Source organism: Macaca nemestrina, chromosome 10 (assembly GCF_043159975.1).
Source record: "Macaca nemestrina isolate mMacNem1 chromosome 10, mMacNem.hap1, whole genome shotgun sequence".
NCBI classification, from domain to species: Eukaryota; Metazoa; Chordata; class Mammalia; order Primates; family Cercopithecidae; genus Macaca; species Macaca nemestrina.
Window position 1 is genome coordinate 112,671,338 of NC_092134.1, and position 26,822 is coordinate 112,698,159.

The 26,822-nt window shown below is 38.5% G+C and overlaps 1 protein-coding gene across 4 annotated transcripts in view; it reads right to left on the bottom strand.

Moving 5' to 3' along the window:
• The window catches only part of LOC105492188 (fatty acyl-CoA reductase 2), a 205,778-nt gene that overhangs the window by 58,255 nt on the left and 120,701 nt on the right, over positions 1 to 26,822 (bottom strand). For all 4 annotated transcript variants that reach the window (XM_071071965.1, XM_071071964.1, XM_071071963.1 and 1 more), the window contains exon 2: positions 2,533 to 2,759. In XM_071071965.1, coding sequence (XP_070928066.1) covers positions 2,533 to 2,721 — 189 coding nt within the window. In that variant the 5' untranslated portion in view covers positions 2,722 to 2,759. The remainder of the gene's footprint in view (positions 1 to 2,532; positions 2,760 to 26,822) is intronic.

A 26,822-nucleotide genomic window follows, 5' to 3' on the forward strand; every position in this document is an offset into this window, starting at 1 on the left:
GGTTTCCCCGCAGTGAAACACACCCTCTCCACCAAGGGACAAAGTGGTTCATTAAAGGGTCCTGCTCCCGTTGCCACAACAGGGTGAGACCTTCCAACAGGGGTTGTCAGACACCCTCTACAGGAACAATCCTACTGGCATCAGGCTGGTGCCCCTTGAGGTCAGAGGTCCCAGGAGAAGGAGCAGGCACCCATCTTTGCTGCTCTCCAGCCTCTTTGAGTGACATCTCCAGGCACAGCAGCAAATCAGATGAATAAGGCCTGAAGCAAACCCCCTACAGAAGAGGTACCTGACTATTGAAAGAAAAACAAGCAGAAAGTGTCAATAGTGTCAACAACAACAACAAAAAGGCCCCCACAGAAACCCCATCCAAGGGTCAGCAGCCACAAAGACTGAAACTAGACAAACTTACAAAGATGAGAAAGAATCAATGGAAAAAATGCTGAAAACCCAAAAGGCCAGAGTGCCTCTTCTCCTCCACATGATCGCAACATCTCTCCATCAAGGGTACAAAACTGGACGGAGGATCAGATGGACAAATTGACAGAAATAGGCTTCAGAAGATGAGTAATAAAAAACTATGATGAGCTAAAGGAGCATGTTCTAACTCAATGCAAAGAAGCTAAGAATCTTGATAAAAGGTTAGAGAAAATTGCTAACTAGAATAACCAGTTTAGAGAGGAACATAAAGGACCAGATGGTGCTGAAAAACACAACACGACAATGTCGTGAGGCATACACAGCTATCAGCCGCTGAATCAACCGAGTGGAAGAAAGGATATCAGAGTCTGAAGACCACCTTACTGAAATAAGACATGCTGACAAGAATAGAGAAAAAAGAATGAAAAGGAATGAACACAGCCTCCAAGAAATATGGGACTTCATAAGAAGCCCGAACCTACAATTGATTGGAGTACCAGAAGGAGACGGGGAGAATGGAAGCAAGCTGGAAAACACACTTTAGGATATTATCCAGGAGAACCTCCCCAACCTAGCAAGATAGGCCAACACGCAAATTCGGGAAACACAGAGAACACCATTAAGATACTCCATGAGAAGATCAACCCCAAGAAAACAAAGTCCATTAGGGGTAGATAACTGAGAAAAGCTGTCTGAAGAGGGATCTGGGAATTTATTCTAGGTTTTGGTTCTATGTCATATCAGCCTTTTAAGAACCATTAATTATCCCAAAGGCAGTGTGGGGCAGAAGCAAGTGTGCTGGCCTTAGAGTCAGGCTGTAGGGTTGGAAATCTGATTTTTCCTCTACTAGGTAGAAGACCTTTGGTAAGTTAACGCTTCAGGCCTCAGTTTCCCCATCTATAAAATGAGAATAGTAATGGTTCTTACTTCACAGGGTTATCACAAAGATACATGAAGTAAGGTGTGAAAAGACCTTAGGATAGTAGGTGCCATGTACTAAGTATCCAGTAAAAGTTAGCTGTTAGGATTATTTTGTCCCACTGCTGAGTGAAGTCATGATGTGAGGCTTTTCCAATTTGCTTGATGATGGTTTGTACCAAAATCGTATTCTGTTGCAAGCAGATAAATTTGATCATCTGTTTCTGGGCAGTCTACAATGTGCTGTGCCATCAGATACATGTGCATCATAGATGTTAGCATTCCTACACACTGGAAAGGAGATTGTAAAAAAAGAAACTTCGAATTTTCTTTTTGCCAGTCTTATGTCACCCCCTATATTCCAAAGTGCCTTATGAACAACATATGTACATTTTCTCATTTAGTCCCTATGAAGGTAGTTGTTGTTTCTATTTAAAACATCAGAAAGTTCGAAAATCTAAACTCTGAAGGTTAAGAGGTAATATGACAACAAATTCATAAGCAAGAATTTGAACCGAGATATATTTGAGACCCAAGGTTACACTGCCTTGAAATTTATAAATTAAAACGAGAGAATATGCATAATGTCTTTTTTTTTGAGAGGAGAGAGGGTTTGATATCCAAATGCTCATTCACAGATATAATATTTTATTTCCAATATTTTTACCTTAGAAGAACTTATGGGATAATAGAAATATCAAAAGTTTCCATAAATAAAATTTATAACAGCTAAACCTTGTAAAGTTTAGACAACGGAAAGTATTACTGCATGGGTATTTAGTAGTCACATCTGCTCCCTAAGCAATAGAATAGAACATAGAAGAATATCCAAAAAATTGGGGGAAGAAAAACAATCTTAAATTTAAAAGAAAATTAGTGAAGAGTTCAGATGAACTTGCAGCAGATATTAAGCCTGAAGCATCCACTCAGGGAGTCTGAGTATTTTGATACTTAGTAGTTTCCAGAACATAGGCGATCTCACCTGCCCTGGAGTGAAACTAAGCCCTCTTTTCCCTCTTTTGGGAAAACACCGATTTCCACCAGCAGCTGGTTGCTGTCTTGTTTTGTCTGCCTTCCTCTACCTGTGCAGGTAGCCTGGTCCCCACTTGCAATACGGGGCTATGAGAGAACATTGTAGTGAATCATCTTGCCCTAAGGCATTGCCCATGACACACGCTTTCCTATAAGGCATACCTTACTGTTTAGGATCTGGAAAACCCTCTGCTGCAGTGTCTGGCCAGCCTTGGGCCTCACAAGGATGTAAATGACTTTCAGGTCCGGGCTGGTGCGAAACAGCTTCTCCATCAGCACTTTGCCCAGGAAGCCTGTGGCCCCCGTGATGAGAATGGACTTGCCGCCATAGAAAGCTGCAATCATGGACATGATTCCTCCCTTTCTTTTATAGATCCTGAAAGACGTTCCTGAAAAGGAAGAGAAATAACAAAAGATTACATTTTTAGAAGTTCTAATATTCCAAGTCACTTAACATGTTTCTGTTGCTTCCAGGAGTTTTGAATGCAGAAAAAAGTAGATCAGACAGTGAGAGCATGATGGCTTTTAGGCAATACGACTCATTCCAATCAATATTTATTGAGTTCTCTCTACATGCTAGACTTTATGCCAGGAACTGTGAGCAAGAAATGAAAAGACATAGTTCCTGCTTTCAAGGAATTGCTCGCAGTCTAGTGGAGGAGGCAGATGATAAAGAGACTGTTAAATACAATATAGTAAGTGCTAAAACAAAGGGAGACATGAAAGGGGTACATAGCAGCATCTGGAAATTTCAAAGTGTCTGTGGGTGATGACATCTGAGCTGAAACTTGGAAGGCAGAGAAGGGCTGGGGTCAGGGTGTCCCAGGCCAAGGAAAGAGCAAGGGCAAAAGTGCAGTGGTGTGGCACAGCGAGCTTAGGGGAAATAAAAGGATGCAGTGTTACATGACATAAATGAGAAGGTTAGGACTGGCCCTGCAGCTTGTGAAACCAAACTTAGAACAGCTATCAAGTTTTTAAAAATTATGATATGAGACCATCCTGGCTAACACAGTGAAACCCCGTCTCTACTAAAAAATACAAAAAAACTAGCCGGGCGAGGTGGCGGGCGCCTGTAGTTCCAGCTACTCGGGAGGCTGAGGCAGGAGAATGGTGTGAACCCGGGAGGCGGAGCTTGCAGTGCGTGGAGATCCGGCCACTGCACTACAGCCTGGGCCACAGAGCGAGACTCCATCTCAAAAAAAAAAAAAAAAAAAAAAAAATTGGAACAAATAATATACTTTTGTTAATCTCTTCCTCGAGTTGAAAATGGGTCTAGGTCGAGTGCCACCTTTTTCCCCCTCATATGCTGCTCATAGGGTGGAGACACTGAAAAGCAAAGGTGGAGGAGGCTGAAAAGGGAGGCCACAGCCCACTTGCCTTGGTGTGCCCTGAAATAGCATGGGTTGCGATGCAGGGCTTGGTTTGTCCACATAAGTCCTGTGTTTGCAGAAGTGCTGAGAAAAAACGAATCTGGTAGCGGGAAGCCAGATGCAACTCTTGCTGCAGAAATGCAACATGAAGTGTTTTGTCTTTCAGTTCAGGTTGGAGATGATTGGAGACAGTAGGAGAGAATTTTGAACTAAACAGTGCTGGAGGTGTGGGGAAGATCTTCCTTTCTGTCCACTCACTTTGTCAGCTGTGGGAAGGCTCAACTGCCTCTTTGGACGGGGTTTGGGTGGATCCTGCAGAACAGCTCCAGGGACAGGCCCTGACATCAGGGCTTATAAAGAAGAAAAAAACAACTAAAAGAGTCAATACCCTGCTCTTCAACTCTAGTCCTGAATGCTCTGCTAGTCCTTAAGCAACAATGACTCTTCTTAGTCATAATTTATATTTTGAAGATCTTGAGGCCATGTTCTTAGATGGAATTCTTTGCCTTTGGGGGATTATTTACTAAAAAAAAAATTTTTGAGTACCTACCATTCCAGACTCTATGCTAAGTTCTAAAGACATGCAGATGAACAAACAGACTGGTCCGTACTGTCACTCTAGCAGGGGAGGCCAGCAATGCAAAGTCAAATAAACATATAAACAAGATCATCACAGACTGCTGCACATGCTATGAAGTAACTAAAACAGGGATCAATGACAGAAATTACACCCAATCATCAATGCTATTCATTTTAGGAAATCTGGATTTCAAATCACATTAGCTGTGTTCACTGAGTTACTATTTGAGCTCCCTTTGTTGAGGGTGGATGAGAGAAATATTATGAACAACACTTTTGGATCTTGTTTTTGTCATATTACATAATGTTACATGAGTATATTACAATTCACCCAGGGACTTTCTCAAGAATTTAGCACTCGGAAACAGTATTGAATATTCTTGCCTTGCCTGCTTTGAAGCTCAGAATAGTGTCCCCGAGTTAGGAAAGCAGAATAGCACCCAAGATTAGCATTCAATTCTAAGCAAGGCTGTCTGAAGTAAAATCCCAGTTCTACCGCTTATTAGCTGTGTGATCTCAGGAAATTACTAACCTCTCTTCAGTCACTCATCAGAAAAATATGGGAAATGAAAGTATCCACTTAATAGTGCTGTGGTAAGGATGGAATGAGTGAATACATGCAAAACCCTTAGCAATATATGTTGCCTATAGCGTAGACTCAAATATTGGCTATTAGCATAGTCACTGATTTTATATTTTTTCTTCTTAATGGTTTCCAGCTTTTCTTTTTGGCATTTATTTTAAATGTCCTGTCTCATACATTGTGTATACCCATTTTCTTTTGCAAATAAAAGGAGTCAATTTAAAACTTAATCAATCATAACAGCCAAGTATTTTCACCAAATATAACTAAACTTCATGATAAATTTTGCCTATTTCTTTAAAAATGTTGAGGTATCCTACTTCTTTAATAGAATATTAGGCATAAATAAATGTGGTTGGCACAAAAATAGAAGGAAAATTGAGTTTGGAGAGGGTGACTTCCCAACCTCATTTGTTCTGAAGATATCACATGCTTCTCTTATCATATACTCTAGTAAAGTCATATTTACTAGAAATGGAAATATACTGTTAGGATATTTTGACCCCAGACACAGTTTTGCATTGTATGATCTAAAATTTTAGAGATTTCTATCTAAAGTAAGATATATCTAATGAGCCTATAGTGTTTACCTTTAGGTACATAGTAGGTATATATATTTATAAGGCACATGAGATGTTTTGATGTAGGCATGCAATGTATAATAATCACATCAGAGTAAGGGGGGTACCTATCACCTCAAACATTTATCCTTTCTTTTTGTTAAAACAACCCAATTATATTATTTTGGTTATTTTTAAATTTGCAATAAATTATTGTTGACTTAGTCACCCTGTTTTGATATCAAATACTAGGTCCTATTCATTCTGCTTAACTGTATTTTTGTTCCCATTACCCACTCTCTTCAACACTATCCCTCTTAGCCACTGATAACCATCCTTTTATTCTCTTTGTCCATGAGTTCAATTGTTTTCATTTTTATTTCCCACAAATAAGTGAGAATATGTCAAGTTTGTCTTTCTGTACCTGATTTACTTCACTTAACGTAATGTCCTCCATCCATGTTGTTGCAAATGACAGGATCTCATTCTTTTTATGGCTGAATAGTACTCCATTGTGTATATTTACCACATTTTCTTTATCCATTCATCTATGGATGGACACTTGGATTGTTTCCAAATCTTGGCTATTGTGAATAACACTGCAATAAATATGGGAGTGGAGATATCTCTTTGATATACTGATTTCCTTTTGTTGGGGTATATACCTAGCAGTGGGATTGCTGGATCATATGGTACATTTCTTGTTTTTTGAGGAACCTCCAATCTGTTCTCCATAGTGATTATACTAATGTACATTCCTATCAACAGTATATGATGCTTCAATTTTCTCCACATCCTCATCAGCATTTGTTATTGTCTGTCTTTGGATAAAAGCCATTTTAACCAGAGTGAGATGATATCTCACTGTAGTTTTGATTCGCATTTCTCTGATGATCAGTGATGTCGCACACCTTTTCATATACCTGTTGTCCATTTGTATGTTTTCTTTTGGGAAATGTCTATTTTGATTTTTACCCATTTTTAAGTAGGATTATTAGATTTTGTTCTGTAGACTTGTTTGAATTCTTTATATATCTGGTTCTTAATCCCCTGTCAGATGGATACTTTACAAATATTTTCTCTCATTCTGTGGGTTGCTTCTTTACCTTGTTGTTTGTTTCCTTTGCTGTACAGAAGCATTTAAACTTGTAATCCCATTTGTCCATGTTTTGCTTTTGTTGCCTACATTTGTGGGTATTACTCAAGAAATCTTTGCCCAGACCAATGTACTGGAGACTTTCCCTGATGTTTTCTTGCAGCAGTTTCATAGTTAGAGGTCTTATATTTAAATCTTTAATCCAATTTGTTTTGATTTTTGCAAATGTCAAGAGATAGGGGTCTAGTTTCATTCTTCTGCATATAGATATCCAGTTTTCCCAGAACCATTTATTGAAGAGACTGTCCTTTCCCCAGTGTATGTTCTCAGCACCTTTGTCAAAAATGAATTTACTCTAGGTGTGTGGATTTGTTTCTAGATTATCTGTTCTGTTCCATTGGTCTATGTGTCTGTTTTTATGCCAGTAGCACGTTGTATTGCTTACAATAGCTCTGTAGTATAATTTGAAGTCAGGCAGTGTGATTCTTCCAGTTTTATTCCTTTTGCCCAGGATAGCTTCGGCTGTTCTGGGTCTTTTGTGGTTCCATGTAAATTTTAAGATTACTTTTTCTATTTCTGTGAGAAATGTCATTGGTATTTTGATAAGGATGGCATTGAATCTGTAGATTGCTTTGTGTAGTATAGACATTTTAACACTATTAATTCTTCCAACACATAAACATGGAATATCTTTCCATTTTTGTGTGCGTCCTTGTCAATTTCTTCCATCAATGTTTTGTAGGTTTTATTGTAGATATCTTTTATTTCATCAGTTAATTTGTAGGTATTTAATTTTTTGTTTGTAGGTATTGTAAATGGGATTACCTTCCTTTTCGGAGTGTTCACTGTGGGCATATAGAAATGCTACTGATTTTTGTATGTTGATTTTGTATTCTGCAACTTTACTGAATTTGTTTATCAGTTCTAACAGTTTATTGGTGGAGTGTTTAGCTTTTCAAGATATAAGATCATATAATGTGCAAACAAGGCTGATTTAACTTCTTCTCTCCAATTTAGATGCCTTTTCTCTCTTTCTCCTTCTCCCTCTCCTTTCTCTCTTTTTTTTTTTTTTTAATTTTTTGAGACAGGATCCCACTATGTTGCCCACACTGCACAGTGGTCTCAAACTGTTGAGCTCAAGCAATGCTCCCACCTTGACCTCCCAAAGTGCTGGGATTACAGGCATGAGCCACTGCACCTAGCCTATTTCTCTTGTCTGATTACTCTAGTTAGGACTTTCACTATGTTGAATAACATTGGTGACAGTGGTCATCCTTGTTGTGTTCCAGATCTTAGAGGAAAGGCTTTTAGTTTTCCCCATTCAGTATGATACTAGCTGTGGGTCTGTCATATACAGTCTTTATTGTGTTAAGGTATGTTCCTTCTATACCCGATTTTTTGAGTGTTTTTATAATAAAGGGATGTTGAATTTTATCAAATGCTTTTTTCAGCATTAATTGAAATGATCATATGGTTTTTGTCCTTCATTCTGTTGGTATGATGCATCATATTGACTAATTTGCACATGTTGAACCATCCTTGCCTCTCTTGGATAAATTCCATGTGATCATGGTGAATGATCTTTTAATGCGTTCTTGAATTCAGTTTGCTAGTATTTTCTTGGGGATTTTTGCCTCAATGTTCATCAGGGATATTGGCCTATAGCTTTCTTTCTTTCCTTTTTTTCCTTTGATGTGTCTTTATCTGGTTTTGGTATCAGTGTAATACTGGTATTATAAAATGAGTTTGGAAGTGTTCCTCCCTCCTCTGTTTTCTGGAATACTTTGATTAGGATTAGTATTTGTTCTTCTTTAGATGTCTGGCAAAATTCAGCAGTGAAGCCATCAGGTAATGAGCTGCAAGAGTTTGTATTATGGCTTCAGTCTCATCACTTGTTATCGTTCTATGCAGGTTTTGAATTTGTTAATGGTTCAATCTTGTACATGTTTAGGAATGTACATGTTTAGGAATGTACAACCTACCAAGAATAAACTTATCTCAGTCCAGCTTTCACTGTATCCCATAGGTTTTGGTATGCTGTGTTTCCATTATCATTTTTTTCATGTAAATTTTCAATTTCTTCATTGACCCACTAGTCATTCAGGAGCATATTGTTTAATTTCTATGTGTTTGTATAGTTTCCAAAATTGGTCTTGTTGTTGATTTCTGGTTTTACTCCATTTTGGCCAGAGAAGATGCTTGATATTATTTCCATTTTTTTTAATGTTTTAAGACTTGTTTTGTGACCTGATATATGGTCTATCCTTGAGAATGATCCATGTTCTGAGGAGAAGAATGTGTATTCTGTAGCTGTTGGATGAAGTGTTCTGTAAATATCTATTAGGTCCATTTGATCTATAGTGCAGATTAAGTCCAATGTTTCTTTATTGAGTTTCTGTCTGAGAGGTCTGTCCAATGCTGAAAGTGGGGTGTTGAAGCGTCTGCTGTTATTGTATTGAGGTCTATATTTCTCTTTAGTTCTAATAATATTTGCTTTATATATCTGGGGGCTCCAGTGTTGGGTGCATATATATTTACAATCATTATATCCTGTTGCTGGTTTGATATCTTTATCATTATATAATGACATTCTTTGTCCCTTCTTAAAGTTTTTGTCTGAAATCTATTTTGTCTGATAAAAATATAGCTATTAGTGTTCTTTTTTGGTTTTCATTAGCATGAAATATCATTTTCCATCCCTTTATTTTCAGTATATGTGTATCTTTATAGGTGAACTGTGTTTATTGTAGGCAACAGATCATGAGGTCTTATGTTTTCATCCATTCAGTCACTCTATAACTTTTGATTAGTGAGCATAGTCCATTTACATTCAATGTTATTATTGATAAGTAACGACTTCCTCCTGCCATTTTGTTACTTAGTTTCTGGTTGTTTTGTGGTCTTCTCTTCCTTCTTTCCTTCCTGTCTTCCTTTTAGTGAAGGTGGTTTTCTCTGGTGGTATGATTTAATTTCTTGCTGTATTTATTTATGTATTTATTGGAGATGGAGTTTCGCTCTTGTTGCCCAGGCTGGAGTGCAGTGGTGTGATCTTGGCTCAGCACAACCTCTGCTTCTGGGGTTCAAGTGATTCTCTTGCCTCAGCCTCCTGAGTAGCTGGGATTACAGGCATGCGCCACCACGTCCGACTAATTTTGTATTTTTAGTAGAAATGGAGTTTATCCATGTTGGTCAGGCTGGTCTCAATCTCCTGATCTCAGCTGATCTGCCCGCCTGGGTCTCCCAAAGTGCTGGGATTACAGGCATGAGCCACCAAGCCAAGTCTTAATTTCTTGCTTTTTATTTTAAGGTATGCCTGGTATGTTTTTCAATTTGAGGTTAATGTGAGGCTTGCAAATGCTGTCTTATAACCCATTATTTTAAACCCATGACAACTTAACACTGATTGCATAAACAAAGAAAACACACACACAAAAAGAAAACTAATAAAAACTCTACACTTTAACTTCATCTCCCCACTTTTTTTTTTTTTTTTTTTTTGAGATGGAGTCTCGCTCTGTTGCCCAGGCTGGGGTGCAGTGGCCGGATCTCAGCTCACTGCAAGCTCTGCCTCCCGGGTTTACGCCATTCTCCTGCCTCAGCCTCCCGAGTAGCTGGGACTATAGGTGCCCGCCACCTCACCCGGCTAGTTTTTTGTATTTTTTAGTAGACATGGGGTTTCACCGTGCTAGCCAGGATGGTCTCAATCTCCTGATCTTGTGATCTGCCCGTCTCGGCCTCCCAAAGTACTGGGATTACAGGCTTAAGCCACCGTGCCCGGCCCATCTCCCCATTTTTTAACTTTTTCTTTTTGTGTATTATTGTACTGGCTATGTCTTGAAAACTTGTTGGAGTTATTATTTGTGATTGGTTCATCATTTAGTCTTTCTGCTTAAGTGTAGTTTACTCACTACAGTTACAGTGTTATAATATTCTGTGTTTATGTACTTATTATTACCAGTGAGCTTTCAGTACCTTCAGATGATTTTTTCTTGCTCCTTAACATCCTTTTCTCTCAGATTGAAGAACTGCTTTTAGCAGTTTTACAGGACAGGTCTGGCGTTGATGAAATCCCTCAGCTTTTGTTTGTTTGGGAAGGTCTTTAATTCTCCTTCATGCTTGAAGAATATTTTTGCCAGATATTCTATTCTAGGGTAAAAGATTTTTTTCTTCCGCACTTTAAATATGTCATGCCCCTCTTTCCTGGTCTGTAAGGTTTTCACTGAAAAGTCTGCTACAAGATGTGTTGGAACTCCATTGCATGTTGTTTGTTTCTTTTCTCTTGCTACTTTTAGGATCCTTTATCTTTGACCTTTCGAAGTTTGATTATTATATGTCTTGAGATAATCATCTTTGGGTTAAATCTACTTGGTGTTCTATAACCTCCTTATACTTGGATATTGGTATCTTTCTTTAGGTTTTGGAATTTCTTTGTTCTTATCCCTTTGAGTAAACTTTCTACCTGATCTCTCTCTCTCTACCTCCTCTTTAAGGCCAATGACTCTTAGATTTGATTCTTTAATTATTTCAATCTCTTTGTTAAATTTATCTGATAGTATTCTAAATTCCTTCTCTGTGTTATCTTGGATTGGTCATTGGTGCCTTATTTAGTTCATTTGGTGAGGTCATGTTTTCCTGGGTGGTCTTGATGCTTGTGGATGTTCTTTGGTATCTGGATGTTTAAGCATCAGGTATTTATTGTAATCATTGCAATTTGGGCTCATTTGTGTCCATCCTTCTTGGGAAGGCTTTCCAAGTATTCAAAAGGACCTAGGTGTTGTGATCTATGTCTTTTGTCACTGCAGCCTTACTGCATTAGGGAATACCCCAAATCCAGCAACACTGTGGCTGTTGCATACTCATGAAAGTATTGCCTTGGTGGCCTTGGGTAAGATCCAAGAGAATTCCCTGTATTACCAGGCAGAGACTCTTGTTTTCTTCTCTTAATTTCCCCCAAACAAACTGAGCTTGTCTCCCTTCAGGGTGGTAAGCTTTCCCGGGACCAGGCAGGTGCAGAGACGCCTTCCTGGAGCCAGGGCCTGGAGTCAGGTACCTTTGGAATTTACTTGATGCTCTTGTCTACATTGGCTGAGTTGGCACCCAAGCCACAAGACAAAGTCCTTCCTACTATTCCCTCCCCTGTCTTCAAGCAGAAGGAGTCTGTCCCCATAGCCAACACAGCCAGAAATGCATTGGGTCACACCTGAAGCCAGCACAGCTCTGAATCTCACCTAATGCCCTTGGCAAGTACTGCCTGGCTATCACTGTTGATTATTCAGGGACAAGGGCTCTTTATTTAGCAGGTGACTAATCCTGCCAGGACTGGTTCTTTTCCTTACAGGCAGCAGGTGTCCTTCTGGCTCAGGGTGTGTCTAGAATTGTCATCTAACAGCTAGGTCCTGGAATGGGGGACCTCAGGACTCTGCCTGGTGTCTTATCCCACTGTGGCTGAGCTGAGTTCCAAGTTGCGAGACAAAGTCCTCTTCACTCTTTCCACTCCTGTCCTCAAGCAGAAGGAAAGAGTCTCTACCAGATCTGTGAACTGCACTGCCTGTGGTTAGGGGAGGGATGGTGAAGGACTCCTTTGGCTGCCCTTGCTGGTTTCTCACTTGGTCACATGCACACCAAGTCCACTGGCTCCAAACCCAGCCCAGCACTGCACCAAGACTTGCCCAGGAATTGTACTCCTTCAAGCCTACACTATCTTTCAAGTTTAAGACCCCAGAGCACTTTAGCCCATGGTGGTGTGGCTTGCTCACCTCAGGTTCTGACCACTGGGATGGACAATTTGTCTCTGATTAAGGCTGGTCTAAATGTTCTCTCTGTGGGCGCTGGCTGAGTTCTGTCCTGTGTTGCTTTACTCTCTGACAGGGCAGCACTAAGTTCTAATGCAAAGTCCCACAATCACTGAGCACTCTTTCCCCCAATTGCACAGATTATCTCTCTGCTCCACATGGCTGCTGCCTGGGGGGTATAGAGGAGAGGCTGCATAGGGAATTTAAGACTATCTTTCCTAGCTTCTTCAGTGCTTCTTTCCTTATATGATATTAAAACCAGGTACTGTGATTGCTCACCTGATTTTTGATTCTTGTGAAGGTGATATTTCATGAGGATAGTTGTTCAATTTGGTGTTTCTGCAGGGGGTACAATCACTGGAGGCTCCTATTTAGCCATTTTGCTCTGTTTCCTCTTGTTACTCTGAATCTATTTCTTGTGGAACAAAGGAACACTCAATGTGTCCCCAAAGAAGGGAATTTCCTGGCTCTGTCCAGAGTCCAGATATTTCCCAAACACAATAAATCCTGTGGCAGAGGACACTGAGTACTTTCACAGGAAAACAAAACATAAGCCAGTATCTTCTGGCTCTCGTTACCCAACTGTCATGAGGAGGTGGCACAGGAGTTGTGTCCTGATTTTAATCAATTTAAGTGATTCTGAAAAATGTCAAAAGGAATTCCTCCCCTCAGGACAAAGCTGCATCAGAGATGTTTCTTCTACCTCTTGCTTCCACATTCAAGATATGGCTTGATGCCTCATTGCAGAAATGCCTATAAATCAGGTTGGTGCAAAAATAATTGTGGTTTTTGCCATTACTTTCGATGGCAAAAACCACAATTACTTTTGCAGCAACCTATCAAATTTGGCTCCCTGTAATCCAATTTCATATGTTACAACTTTGTTAAGTTTAGGAATTGTTAACCCATAATATAACTCAATAAAATAATTAATTTAATTATTTTTAAACTAAAACAGTTTTACAATCAATAATAGCATATCTGCAACTCCAGAAGGTCCTCCTTCTACTTTAGAACAGCTCACTGGGTCATGGCCTCCTTTCACATTTTCTCAGACTACTAATGCAGAGAGCAGAGGATAATTTCCTACCCCTCATGCTCACGATATGGCATGTGAGATGTCTAAGTCACTTTGGCAATCTCCAGAATACTAACCCTCTCAAGCATCCTATATAATGTACAATATTGGATGACTGAATGAAAAAAAGAAAAAAGAGAGTCAGTCTATGTATTTTTACTGAATGCCTACATGTGTCAGGCACTGTCTAGGCACTGGGGTTAGCAATGAACAGGCTTTATGAAGGTTACATTTTTCATTTCTCTTCTGGAGTAAAGATCACGAATTTTTCATAGTTATGAGTAGAGAGAGTTTTCTGTCTTTTTGGTGATAAAATGAGTCTGTTCTAATTCCTAGAGAACTGACGTTAAAAAATTAAATCATTATAGGTGTGTTAAGTTATACATTTGTTGCAGGTTTCAGCATATGGGAACTTTATTCTTTAGGTGGTTCTTATGGAATATAAAAAAATTAAGATTCAAACACGTAAGAAAGACAAATTTATCCAAGTGTCTTGGTTGTCCACTAGAGAGAAACATTTTTGAAAAGAAACAAGATGGTTTTCCTCTCAGGAATGTTACTCTTGACCAAGGATTTTTTATCTTGGCACTATTGACATTTTGGGCCAGATCATTCTCTGTTGTGAAAGTTATCCAGTGCAATGTAGGATGTTTAGCAGCATCCCTGGCCTCCCTTCATTAGATGGGAAAAGCTACTGCTCCCACCCGACCCTATCTGCCAGGGGTGATGACAAAAATGTCTCCAGACTTTGCTAAAGGTGCTCCAGCGGGAAAAGTTCCTTCTGCCAAAGAACCATTTTCCTAGAACCTTCTTTAATTTTCATTTCATACCAGCACATTCTTTAAAAAGTCAAAATTCAAGACTTAAATTTCTGCCCATGAAGCTAAGTACAAACATGACCTACTAATCTTTACTTTATAATAAATCATTCATAACTAATTACATTGACCCAAGCAAATTACATGTATGGAAAATCTTGATAATATTCAAAGTGGAGATGAAGGAAGATTTTTCAAGAGAAAGATTTCCCACTTCTCATTTTCACCAAGTTTCTTTCAGTGTCTGTGCTATCAATGAGTCCATAATCCCAGCTCTCACAAAACTTGAGCTTCTCAATTTCATTCAACCAAATCTATTATGGGCAAACTCAACAAAGAGTGATGATTGACCCAGCACAGGGTCAGCTGAGAGAAAAGTCATTTAGTATTGGTTGCTGTATATGGATAATTCTATAGATAATCAAGTCAATTTCATTTTCAGATAATTCTGTTGGCTTTTTTGAAGGCTCAAAGAAAATGCTGTGTGTTGAGAGACATCTCATGTAGAAAAATAGAGTTTTGGCTGGCAAAAGGCATGATAATATGAGCTGATTATATCAAAGAAAGTCATTGCTTTTTCGTAAAAATCAGTAAATGGAAGTTTTTCTGCTTCATCAAAATTAAACATTGCAATTCTTTCAATAATTATGTTAGGAAAAGCATTTACAAAATAATATTCAAAATAATGTCAATGAAAAAAGTTTACACATAAACTTATGTCATGTCTATTACAAATCCTTGTGATTTTTTGTTTTGTTTTTTGAGGCAGAGCCTCGCTCTGTCACCCCGGCTGGAGTGCAGTGGTGTGATCTCGGCTCACTGCAACCTCTGTCTTCCGGGTTCAAGCAATTCTCCTGTCTCAGCCTCCCGAGTAGCTGGGACTACAGGCATCTGCCACTATGCCTGGCTAATTTTTGTATTTTTGTATTTATTTTATTTTTTTAGTAGAGACAGGGTTTCACCTTGTTGGTCAGGCTGGTCTGGAACTCCTGACCTCAGGTGATCCACCCGCCTCAGCCTCCCAAAGTGCTGGCATTATAGGCATGAGCCACTGCTCCCGACACCCTGTGATTTTTATCAGTGGAAAAGATTGGAGAGGAGTGAAATAAATGAGAGTAATTGTATAATAGTGTAGTAGGATTAAGGCTATAGAACTTTGTTTCCTGTCTGTACTATGTTTTCATGACTTTCAAAAGGCAATTTAGGTAGGGTGTGATGGCTCCTGTCTGTAATCCTAGCACTTTGGGAGGCTGAGGCACAACGATCGCTTGATGCCAGGAGTTTGAGACCAGGCTAGGCATTATAGTGAGACCCCATCTCTACTAAAAATAAAAAACTAAAAAAATAAAAAACTACTAAAAAATAAAGTAGGGCATGGTGGCACATGCCTGTAATCCCAGCTGCTAGGAAGACTGAGGCAGGAGGATCCCTTGGGCCCAGGAGTTCAAGGCTGCAGTGAGCTATGATGGCACCACTGCACTCTAGCCTGGGTGACAAAGCGGGACCCTGTGTTTTAAAAAAACAATAATAATTAAAAAAATAGTAAGGCCGGGCATGGTGGCTCATGCTTGTAATCCCAGCACTCTGGGAGGCTGAGGTGGGTGGATCACCTGAGATCAGGAGTTCATGACCAGCTTGGCTAACTTGGTGAAACCCTGTCTCTACTAAAAAATACAAAAAATTAGCCAGGCATGGTGGTGGGCGCCTGTAATCCCAGCAACTCAGGAGGCTGAGGCAGTAGAATTGCTTGAACCCGGGAGGCAGAGGTTGAAATGAGCTGAGATTGCGCCTGCACTCAAGCCTGGGTGATAGAGTGAGACTCCATCTCAAGGATAAATAAATAAATAAAATAAAAATAACAAGATAAACTAAAAAGGCAATTTAATAATACCTACTTTAAAAAGAAGTTCTTAGAAAGTAGTAAAATTAGCCAGGCATGGTGGTGCATGCCTGTAATCTGAGCTACTTGGGAGGCTGAGACAGGAGAATCCCTTGTACCTGGGAGGCAGAAGTTGTAGTGAGCCAAGATTGTGCTATTGCACTCCAGCCTGGGCAACAAGAATGAAACTCCATCTCAAAAAAGAAAAAGAAAAAAGAAAAAAGAAAGTAGTGATAGCCAGTATTTTATCATCTCTACTTTTGCTGTGGGCACTAGTAGTATAAAAAAATGTGCAAAACATACTTTCTTAGTTTAAGACATATTTCAGTTATTTTTAAAAGTGTGGCCCAACTGACATTAATAAACATTGTCATGGGCCTAACTGTGTCCCCCTAAAATTCATATGTTGAAGCCCTAGCCTACAATGTGATAGTATTTGGAGACAGGAACTTTAAAAGGTTATTAAGGTTAAATGAGGTCACCAGGGCAGGGCCCTAATCTGACAGGACTGATGTCTTCATAAGCAGAGGGAGGGACACCAGAGAGCTCTCTAGGCAGACACAGAGAAAGGCTATGTGAGGACACAGAGAGAATAATAGGCAATAGTCTGCAAGCCAGGAAGAAAGGCCTTTCCAGAAACTAATTTTATCACCACCTTGATCTTGAACTTCTAGCCCCTAGAACTGTGAGAATATAAGTGTCTGTTGTTTAAGCAACCCATTCTGGTATAGTCTGGTATTCTGTTATGGAAGTCCAAGCAAACTAATACACACACAAATGCATCTGAATAGAGATGTAAATTTTTTTGACTAGTGAGTCAAATAGTGCATAATAATTGATATCAACCTTTTAACTTCTGGAGTAATTTTATTTATTTATTTATTTTTTGAGACAGAATCTCGCTCTGTCACCCAGGCTGGAGTGCAGTGGCACAATCTCTATCCACTACAGCCTCTGCCTTCTGGGTTCAAGCGATTCTCATGCCTCAGCCTCCCAAGTAGCTGGGATTACAGGTGCCCACCACTACGCCTGGCTAACATTTTGTATTTTTAGTAGAGATGGGGTTTCACCATGTTGGCCAGGCTGGTCTTGAACTCCTGACCTCAAGTAATCCGCCTACCTCGGCCTCCCAAAGTGTTGGGTTTACAGGCATGAGCCACTGTGCCCGGCCTGGAGTAAACTTTTATAATAAAGCAAATGTAGCTGTTTCATATTCCCATTTTGTAGCAGAATAGTATGATCTTAGTTCTTGGTTTTCACACATTTGTGACAATACAGCCAGGTATTTTTATGATGAATTACAAAGATCTAATTGATCCAAGCCTTGAAAATGTATATATCAGGCTGGGCACAATGGCACACACCTGAATCCCAGCTACTCAAGAGACTGAAGCATGAGGATTGTGAGCTCAGGAGTTTGGGACCACCCTAAAATAGCAAGATCCCATTGCTTAAAGCAAACAAAAACAATTGTATATCAGTCACATATCTGTTTGTCAAACACTTAATGAAAAAAAGTTTTCATCTAGATTTCTTTCTTTTTATTGCCTTAATTTCCTGAGTATACCCCAAATTGTTCAATTCATCAATGAACTTAGGTACTTTTCACTATGGGCTTGTGATATGAGTTTTTCCCGGAGAATTTTTAAGTTCTTGGTAGAGGAATATTAACTCCCAGGGGAATTGTGGACAGCTGTTGCGAACAGGCCTCACTAATTGGATTAGCAATACTCCATAGTCAAGAAAAACCAATTTGTAAACGGTCCCAGCTGGGGAGAGATAGTCAAAGCTGGTCTTAAGAACACCAAATTTAGCAATCACCTCAATACATTCTTCTTAGATTGCTCCTGCTTAGCACATTAGTAAGTCTTTTTAAAAAATATCAAGTTTAACAGAAACGAAGAAGGAAAGGATATGACCTAAATCCACCATTTCAATATAATAGATTAAACACATGTATTGAATGTCTACTATGTGCTACACACTATGTTAAGTGCCGCCAATGAATGTGTAAACATCCTTGCTAAATGCAAAGCATTATAAAAATGCAACCTGTTGTTAATATTGTAAGTTATAAGTTATAAGTCAAACAGCATCAGCCTATGAAGATGATGAAATAGAGAGGCACAATTAAATGTAAATTGTGATGCTTTTTATTTGCTCTTGGTGATTTATAAATCGGATCAGCTTACAAATAAAAGAATGGTTGATCTATTAAAACCCAATAAGAACAGGAGTTCAACTGAATGGATAGTAAACCAACACATTTTTTTATGCTTTGCTTAGAATTAAAGGCTTTTTAAAATAGATTATCATTGTATTAGTTTAGAGTTCTCCAGAGAAATGACCAACAGGATATCTATCAATCAATCATCTATCTATCTTCTCTACCCAATCTCTACAGAGAGATATCTATTTATAGATATTTAGATATCTTTCTATCTCCAGTCTCTGTGCTATAAATTAGCCCATAACCTCAGCTATCAAATAGCTTGTGTCTCTCAATTTCATTCAGTCAAACCTATTATGGGTAAACTCAAGAAAGAATGGCAATTGAGCTAGCATGGAGTAAGCATAGAAAAAAGCTGCTTAGGCCGGGCGCGGTGGCTCAAGCCTGTAATCCCAGCACTTTGGGAGGCCGAGACGGGCGGATCACGAGGTCAGAAGATCGAGACCATCCTGGTTAACACGGTGAAACCTCGTCTCTACTAAAAAAAAATACAAAAAACTAGCCGGGCGAGGTGGCGGGCGCCTGTAGTCCCAGCTACTCGGGAGGCTGAGGCAGGAGAATGGCGTAAACCCGGGAGGCGGAGCTTGCAGTGAGCTGAGATCCGGCCACTGCACTCCAGCCTGGGCGACAGAGCGAGACTCCGTCTCAAAAAAGAAAAAAGAAAAAAGAAAAAAGCTGTTTAGTATTGGTTGCTATATGCAGATGATTCTATGAATAATCAAGTCAATCTCATCTTTAGGTAATTCCATTGCCTTTTTTGAAGATTCAAAGAATTCTGTGTGTTGAGAGGGATCTCTCTCTCTCCATTTCTCTCTCTATAGAGTTATCTAGATAACATCATTTCCTAAATATTAATCATTATCTAGATATATCTTTCTATATATGTATAGATACATACTACATCTGTATATATCTGTGTATATACATATATCTCTCTATATATGTGTATATATGTATCTACACATACATATATAGATATATATGTGTCTATATAGAGGAATGTGTGTATATACATACATATATGTATGTATCTCTGTATAGAGATACATATATATACATATATACATATATAGAGAGATACACACACATATACATATATCTAGAGAGATATACAAACGTATCTATATGTGTGTCTGTGTGTATATATATATTTATAGATTATATATATATATAGAGAGAGAGAGAGAGAGAGAATCATTTACTTTAAGGAGTTGTCTCACGTAATTTGTGGAGGCTTGGAAAATTTAAAATCTGCAGGTTAGGCTAGCAAGGTGGAGACCCAGGGAAGAGTTGCAGTTTGAATCCAAAGGCCATCTGTTGGTATAATTTCTTTTGGCTCTGGGAAGAGTTCCATAAGGCTTTCAACAGATTGGAGGAGGCCCACCCACATAATGAAGGGTAACCTACTTCACTCAAAGTTCACCAGTGTAAATGTTAATCTCATCCAAAAGCACCTTCACAGAAATATCCAGAATAACTTTGACCAAATACCTGGGCACTGTGGCCCAGCCAAGTTGACACGTAAAATTAACCATCACGAGTCCACCCGTGTCAACTTGGTGCCTATATGCATCTCTTTAAACCATACTTAATGTCAATAAGAAGGTTATAATTCCATTTAACATAAATACAACTATCCTGCGTACAACCAAAAACACACTAACCCTTTCCCCAGAAGAGGATGCAAAGCTCTTGGTTGATGTTTACTTTTTTTTCGTGATATCTGTAACTTAAATTTTATGATGGAAAGTTAACAATTCTCAAATACTACAATAAAAAGTCAACACATCTTATGTTACATGATAAAGGGACAAGAGAGGGAAGAAAGAAATATTTGCTACACACACACATTCATAGCAAAGTAAGGAAGAGATATTCATGATTATGACAGTCCTCATTTCTATAGCTGGTCACATGGTCATAGCTGGTATTTGCTATATATTAGCTGGTATTTGCTAAGCTGGTCATAGCATGGTCATAGCCTTGCACAATCCATGATGGTGGTATTGGTCTCTGTAATCTTTCCAAGAATGTGGTATTGCTTTTGGTTTACTACTTTTCTAGATAGAAGCAGTTCTAGTTGTTTCTTCTTAGCCTTTCCCACCATAATTCCCTCACTCCACAAGTCAGGGAACTAATGTATGGATTCTGCCAGTTGCTGAGGATATCTCTTCCAGTTATGCATTCTGGAACTAGGGAAATCACCACAGGATGGATTTGGGGTCTCACTGGGTCTACTGTGAGACAGACCTAAACTAAAACTGACCTCCAATTCTGAGTGGAGAGCCACAGTGATGTTTAGGGTTTCCTGGAATTAGTGTCAGTTCAGACCAGTCTCCAGTTACCCCTCAAAAGTCTGGTTATTTCCTTTTTTCCCAACTCACAGCCTCCTTAGTAAAGGGCCAAGGGTGCCTTTGGGAAAGGCTGGGAGAAAGATTAAGTTTAAATTTTTGGCAGTGTATCAGGGTCCTTCCTCAGGGGACCTGACCCCAAGGTCATTCAAAAGGTTCTGGGTCTGTAAACTGGTCACGTCTGGGAATTGATCAGTGGGGCCATGACTCTCTGTCTTGATGAGTCAAGTTACACCTTTTGTTCAGTTGACCTAAAGCTTTTCTGTTTATACAGGTCAAGTAAGATTAATAGACTTCTCCATCCACTTCACTTCTAGGAATATTCTAATCAACTAGCCAATGCCGCAGGTCTCTTCCAGTCAGACTCTTCTGATTGCTGTTTCGACTCTGCTGTTCATTACAGTAACCATGCCCACCTTGTCTTTGAAAATTGAGTGCCACTACTTGGTCCCTGCCACCCTAGGATCCGATTACTCCCATTGCAGTTAGGTTTTCCAATTCAGTGACAGGAGTTTCCACTGTAAATTCTGTTTTTCAGGAAGGGCGATCACAGAGCTCTTCTAGGATGCTGGGGCTCCCCTCACAAATTTATTTCTGTGGCCCAGCCAAGTTTACACAAAATTAATCCATTATATTTTCTCCTAACACATTCACTATATGTAGGACTTCCCTCACATTTTTAATGAACAGAATTCTTGCTTGATGGGTTGGCAGTTAAATGTAAAATATTTATTGACAGAAAGGGAGTTGTATTGATTTGATTTGAAATTATTTCTTTTGTCTGTTTTTCAACTAAACTGTTCATTACTGAAATAATGTCATCTTTTAAAAATTCTTCTATTTCTAGACCATCTCAGCTTAAGTAACAAGATAAATAATATGAGGTATAAGATGGGTGAAATGATAAGAATACTGGGCTAGAAACCAGAAAACTTGGACAGTAAATCTGATCTATTGCTAACTGTTCATGTAAATCTGAATCTGGAATCTCTACAGATCTGAGATTCAGTTTTCTCTTCTATTAAATAATATTCTACCTATCCCACAGAGCTGCCTTAATAATCAAATAAAGCAGGAGAGATTGGCTGGACCAATGGATCCCAGTGATCTGACCAGGACAGAATGATGTCTCTCTTGTTCAGGATGTTACATGTTAAGGCTGTTAATGCTATTTTGCCCGTGGATCTAACTACCTAGTGGTTATGTATTAATAAATAGTGAGGACACATCTTGTTACCCTGACTGACTAAACACTTGAAACAGAGACTGTATTTTGTGTCATATTAGTCCTCACACACGAACTAGCACAGAACAATGCAAAGTAACTCAATAAATATTGTTGAATCAATGAATGAATGAATCAAGACTGAAAGTACAAAAAGGGGCTGGTGCACAAATGCTAGTGAGCGTTTGAGTCACTTGGAAAGCTTTCTAAAGATCATTCTTTACTAGATCTCATTTTCTGAGATTTTAATTTAGAAAGGCTGAGATAAGGCCCAGGTAGAGGCATTTTAATGAGCATTCCCATTGATTCAGATGTGAGAGGTAAGAGAAATTGGTGTAGGGAATTTGATTGAGGCTGTTCTCATTCCAGATAATGTCTTGCACCTTAGAATATATCCTTAATGTAAGCCTATTTTGCCCCTATGATTTGGGATTTTTTACCCTTAAAAGTAATAATAATAAAATAATCTGCTTACTTGATATTTACATTTCTAATGATAGTAGCAAATGGATAGTATCAGAAGCAGCAGAGCTTGACTCCAGTTCAGCCACATTCTAAGTCTAAGCTTCTAGTTACACCAAAGTAATTGTGATGCCAAGAAATTTCTACCTATTTACTATGAACATCAAAGATCACAGATGTCACACATAAAAATACACGTATTAGAAGAGGTGGAATATAGAGATATCCTTTCAAATAAATAACTCAAAGTTTTAAAAAGTATTTTTCCTTTGAGTTCTTACTTCCTGATGTAAAAAGTTGAAACAAATGGCTATTTAATGATGTTGAAAAATATAGTGTAAATGCATGCACAGATAATAGAATAGCATACCAACGATTAATAAACTTATTGTACTACCATGGCATGAAAAACATCTTAATTTCTTCTCACAAGATAGTTATTTCCTCTGCCACTCATATGGGTTAAGACACTTACACAGGTTCATTCATGCAGAGTTTAGAAATAGAGTTGAAAACTTCTATTTCCCAGTTCTTACAACTGTATCTCAATGTGTTATTCAACAAAGGAAATGAAGTGGAAACAAAATAGTTTAAATGTCTGAAGACCTTTAACAAGGCCTTGCTTAAAAGGAGATTGATTCAGCATCATAAACTAAGCCCACGAAGAAGACTATTGATTCATGGAATTACACTGAAAAACTGCTACAACATCATTGTACAACTTACTGTTTGCAACAAAAAGATGATCGATATAAAAACACATTGTTCTTTTGCAGATATGTGGATTAGGAGAATTTGTTAATGTCAATGATTAGACATAGTATTTATTAACTGTATCTGTCAGAAGAAAAGACACAGCATTAGTTGCTTCATACAGTGAGACTCCAGGAGCTTAGTCACTGCCACACATCAAGTAATTATTATTGAACCATGTGGAAAGTTACGTTTCCTAAAAAAGTTAATGTGAGGGTTAATTATGTGCAAATCAATATAATATAGTAAACTGGAAATCCTTATTTCCTAATGGAAGTTACTGATCATAACCTGTGCCAATAAATTGACAGTCCCTTAGGAAATACATGAATAAATGTAAATATATGGTTTGTAAATATGCAGTTAGTTCTTTATGTCAGTTATTAATTACTATGAAATATTAGTTCTTTATGAAGAACTAATGATAAATTAAAGCTAATAATTTCCCCACCAAAATTGTCTCCATAGGAACTTGTTCCATGTCAGAAGAACAATAAACTTCAAAGATATACTTATTTTTCTCTGGTAATATACAATTCTATTTAAAAATCAGCAAAGGTTTTAGGCATTTGTCTTTAAGAGAAGGTACTCACAGATCTGCAAAAATTACTTGATATCAGTGTTAAACTGTGAGTAGTAGCTATAGCACATAAGAATAAAAACACAAGAATTTAATTTTTTCATATTATTAAGGCTGCTGTTTTATGGTCTAAACTCTGCCATATAGTTCTTAATTTGTTATTGACCTGTTTTATATCCAGGGCAAATACCTATGTTTATTTTGTTTATTTATCAATCTAAAGTGAATTTTGATTTCCTTTTGATTTCTGCATATCTCACTCTAAGCTATTGTAAAGGTGTGGAGCTAAGGGAAAGACAGAAGAATTCTAAGTCTAAATTCCTGCCTATTTTCTAAGGGCCTGCCTCCAGTCAGAAAGAGGTGGAATTAGAAGAGGTGAAATGTTGAGATATCTTTTCAAATCAATAACTAAAAGTTTTTTAAACTTTATCTTTTTCTCTGAGTTCTTGCTTTCCAATGTTAAAAGTTGAAACAAATGGCTTTTTAAATGTTTAAAAATATAGTGCAAATGCATGCACAGATAATAGAATAGCATACCAATGATTAATAAACTTACTGTATTAGCCTGACATGAAAGGGTTAGATCTCAAAGCATCCTAATTTCTGTGTACCATGATAGTAAAAAGGAAAATCTGATGTGTATATATATATAATATATATAAAACTGTAATTATATATATCTAGCTATACTTATATAATTATATATAGCATATTATGTATAACAATATTATATAATATTAAAATAGTAAGGTGACTACAGGAAGGAGTTTTGGCCCCTTTTGGTGATGAACAGTAAATCATTTGTGTACTGTGAAGCTAGTTTTGAATGAGAAGTATTATTGAAGATGCGGGAACGCAAGAAGGTATTTGGGGTAGGGATGTTAGGAAAGCAAGGGGAGATGAGAAAGTCCGATGTATATTCTAAGTGCAAAGTATGGCTGTAGAAATTAGTTCCTGGGAGGAAAGCAAAGAATCCCAAGCTAGAAGAATAGATGACAACAGAAGATGGAAATCCAGTGCCGACATAAAGAGGTAGATTTTTATAGGGACTGGATATTTCTGAGCACTAAAATTATAATGACCAGAAGAGGCTGAGAATGAGACAAGAAACACACATCTGAAGTCCATGTCAATGGTCTAGGTCAGAGGTATGGAGGAGTTGAACCAGGGCAAGGCAGTAGTGGTTCTCATACTTTAATGCAAATCAGAAAGAACCATCTGGGGAGTTTACCTATTAAACTTGCAGATTTGGAGACCGCCAAGCCCAACCCCATTCTGATTCAGGGGATGACTAATATGATGAGTACTGAAACATAAATAAGGCAGATGTGGGTTTGAATTTTATCTCTACCATTTACTAGCCATGATCTTAGGCAAATGGCAGCCCATACCAGTTGCTATTTCCTCATTTGTAAAGTAAGAACAATATTATTGGGAAGATTTACTTTAAAAGGGCAGACAGGGCCAGGCACGGTAGCTCATGCCTGTAATCCAAGCATTTGGAAGGCCAAAGCAGGTGGATCACGAGGCCAAGAGATCGAGACCATCCCGGCCTACGTGGTGAAACCCCGTCTCTACTAAAAATACAAAAATTAGCTGGGCATGGTGGCATGCACCTGTAGTCCCAGCTACTCAGGAGGCTGAGGCAGGAGAATTGCTTGAACCCTGGAGGCAGAGGTTGCAGTGAGCCAAGATCGTGCCACTGCACTTCAACCTGGCCATAGAGCGAGATTCCATCTCAAAAACAAACAAACAAAAAGCGTGGACAGAAACTGGCCCGTTTTACAGTTGAGTCAATGAGGCTGCAATGGAAGGGATGGGTAGTAGAAACACTGGAAGGACAATTTCCTTTTTCTCTTTAACTCTTATCATATTTGATCTTGTATATTTGTGTCCATGATTTTCTGCTATACAGGTTCTTTAAGGGCAGAGACTTTAGTTATCGCTGTATAGCCTAGATAGTGGAATTGAATGAATAAGTTCTGTCAGATCTTATCTCTAGCTGCATTTGTGTTCATCATCGATTTCATATCATATGCTTGGGTTCTTTAGGGCAGGAACAATAGATTCACTTTACATCTCTAGTGCCTGGGAAGCTCTCAGTGTCCAATCAATGCTGTTTAAGAGAATGAATACATGAGCAAATGGATGGATAAATGGATGTTTGGAAGATGAAGTGCACACTAGTAATGGCTGAATGCTAGGCCAGTTCTCTTTTTTGTGAAATCCTGGTCTCCAGGGTCTCTGCCATGCAAAATGCGAGAAGCTCTCCCTGTCACTTTGAGATATACAGTCCCTAAGAGGTTGTGTGAACCAACTGGCTTGGAACATATTTCTGTTAAATCATTGGAATAAGTTTAGCATTTAAAGTTCAAAGTTGGCACCACTTCACACTGACACTAATAAGAAGCTACTTTATGTCACTATGTCACCTTTCTTTCCTATTCACTGAACAAGGCTATAAAACTGTATTTAATGTGTTCATTGGCACATTCTTTCCTGAATTCAGCATTTTTGGAGCATGAAGTGACCAAAATAGTCATTTTTGACTTTGTATAAGTTATATGATGAATCATTTGATTATTTTTAACTCAACCAGATATTGGGAGCACTGATGATAAAAGAACATACAGGAATATCCAAATGACGCAGCAGATAATAGGAAAGGTAACGTCTACTATCACCACGATAGCTATTTGATATAAGTTGGGAAATTCATTCATTCATTCCTTCCTTCATTCATTCATTCAACTGCTGATTAATGTGCACTACATTCCAGGGATTGTACTAAATGCTGGGGATACTATAATGAATGAGACACCTACCTGTTCAGTATGAGGTGCTTTGTCTCTCATCTTTTAGAGGTTCTTCTTATTGAGTTTTTAACAACTCAGATGCCTTTAAACTCATTGATATTCCAAGAAGAATACACCCTAAACTCAACATGATGTTAAAGACTTATTAAGGCCCTGGAGTTTCTTTTGGACTTTAAGAGTTTCTAGAAGTGAAATGAATAGGACAGCAGTTTCAGACTTTCCTAAGGAGAATTCAGAGGTATTAGGCCTGTAACTGCTACACCATTCCAACGCTGGCATA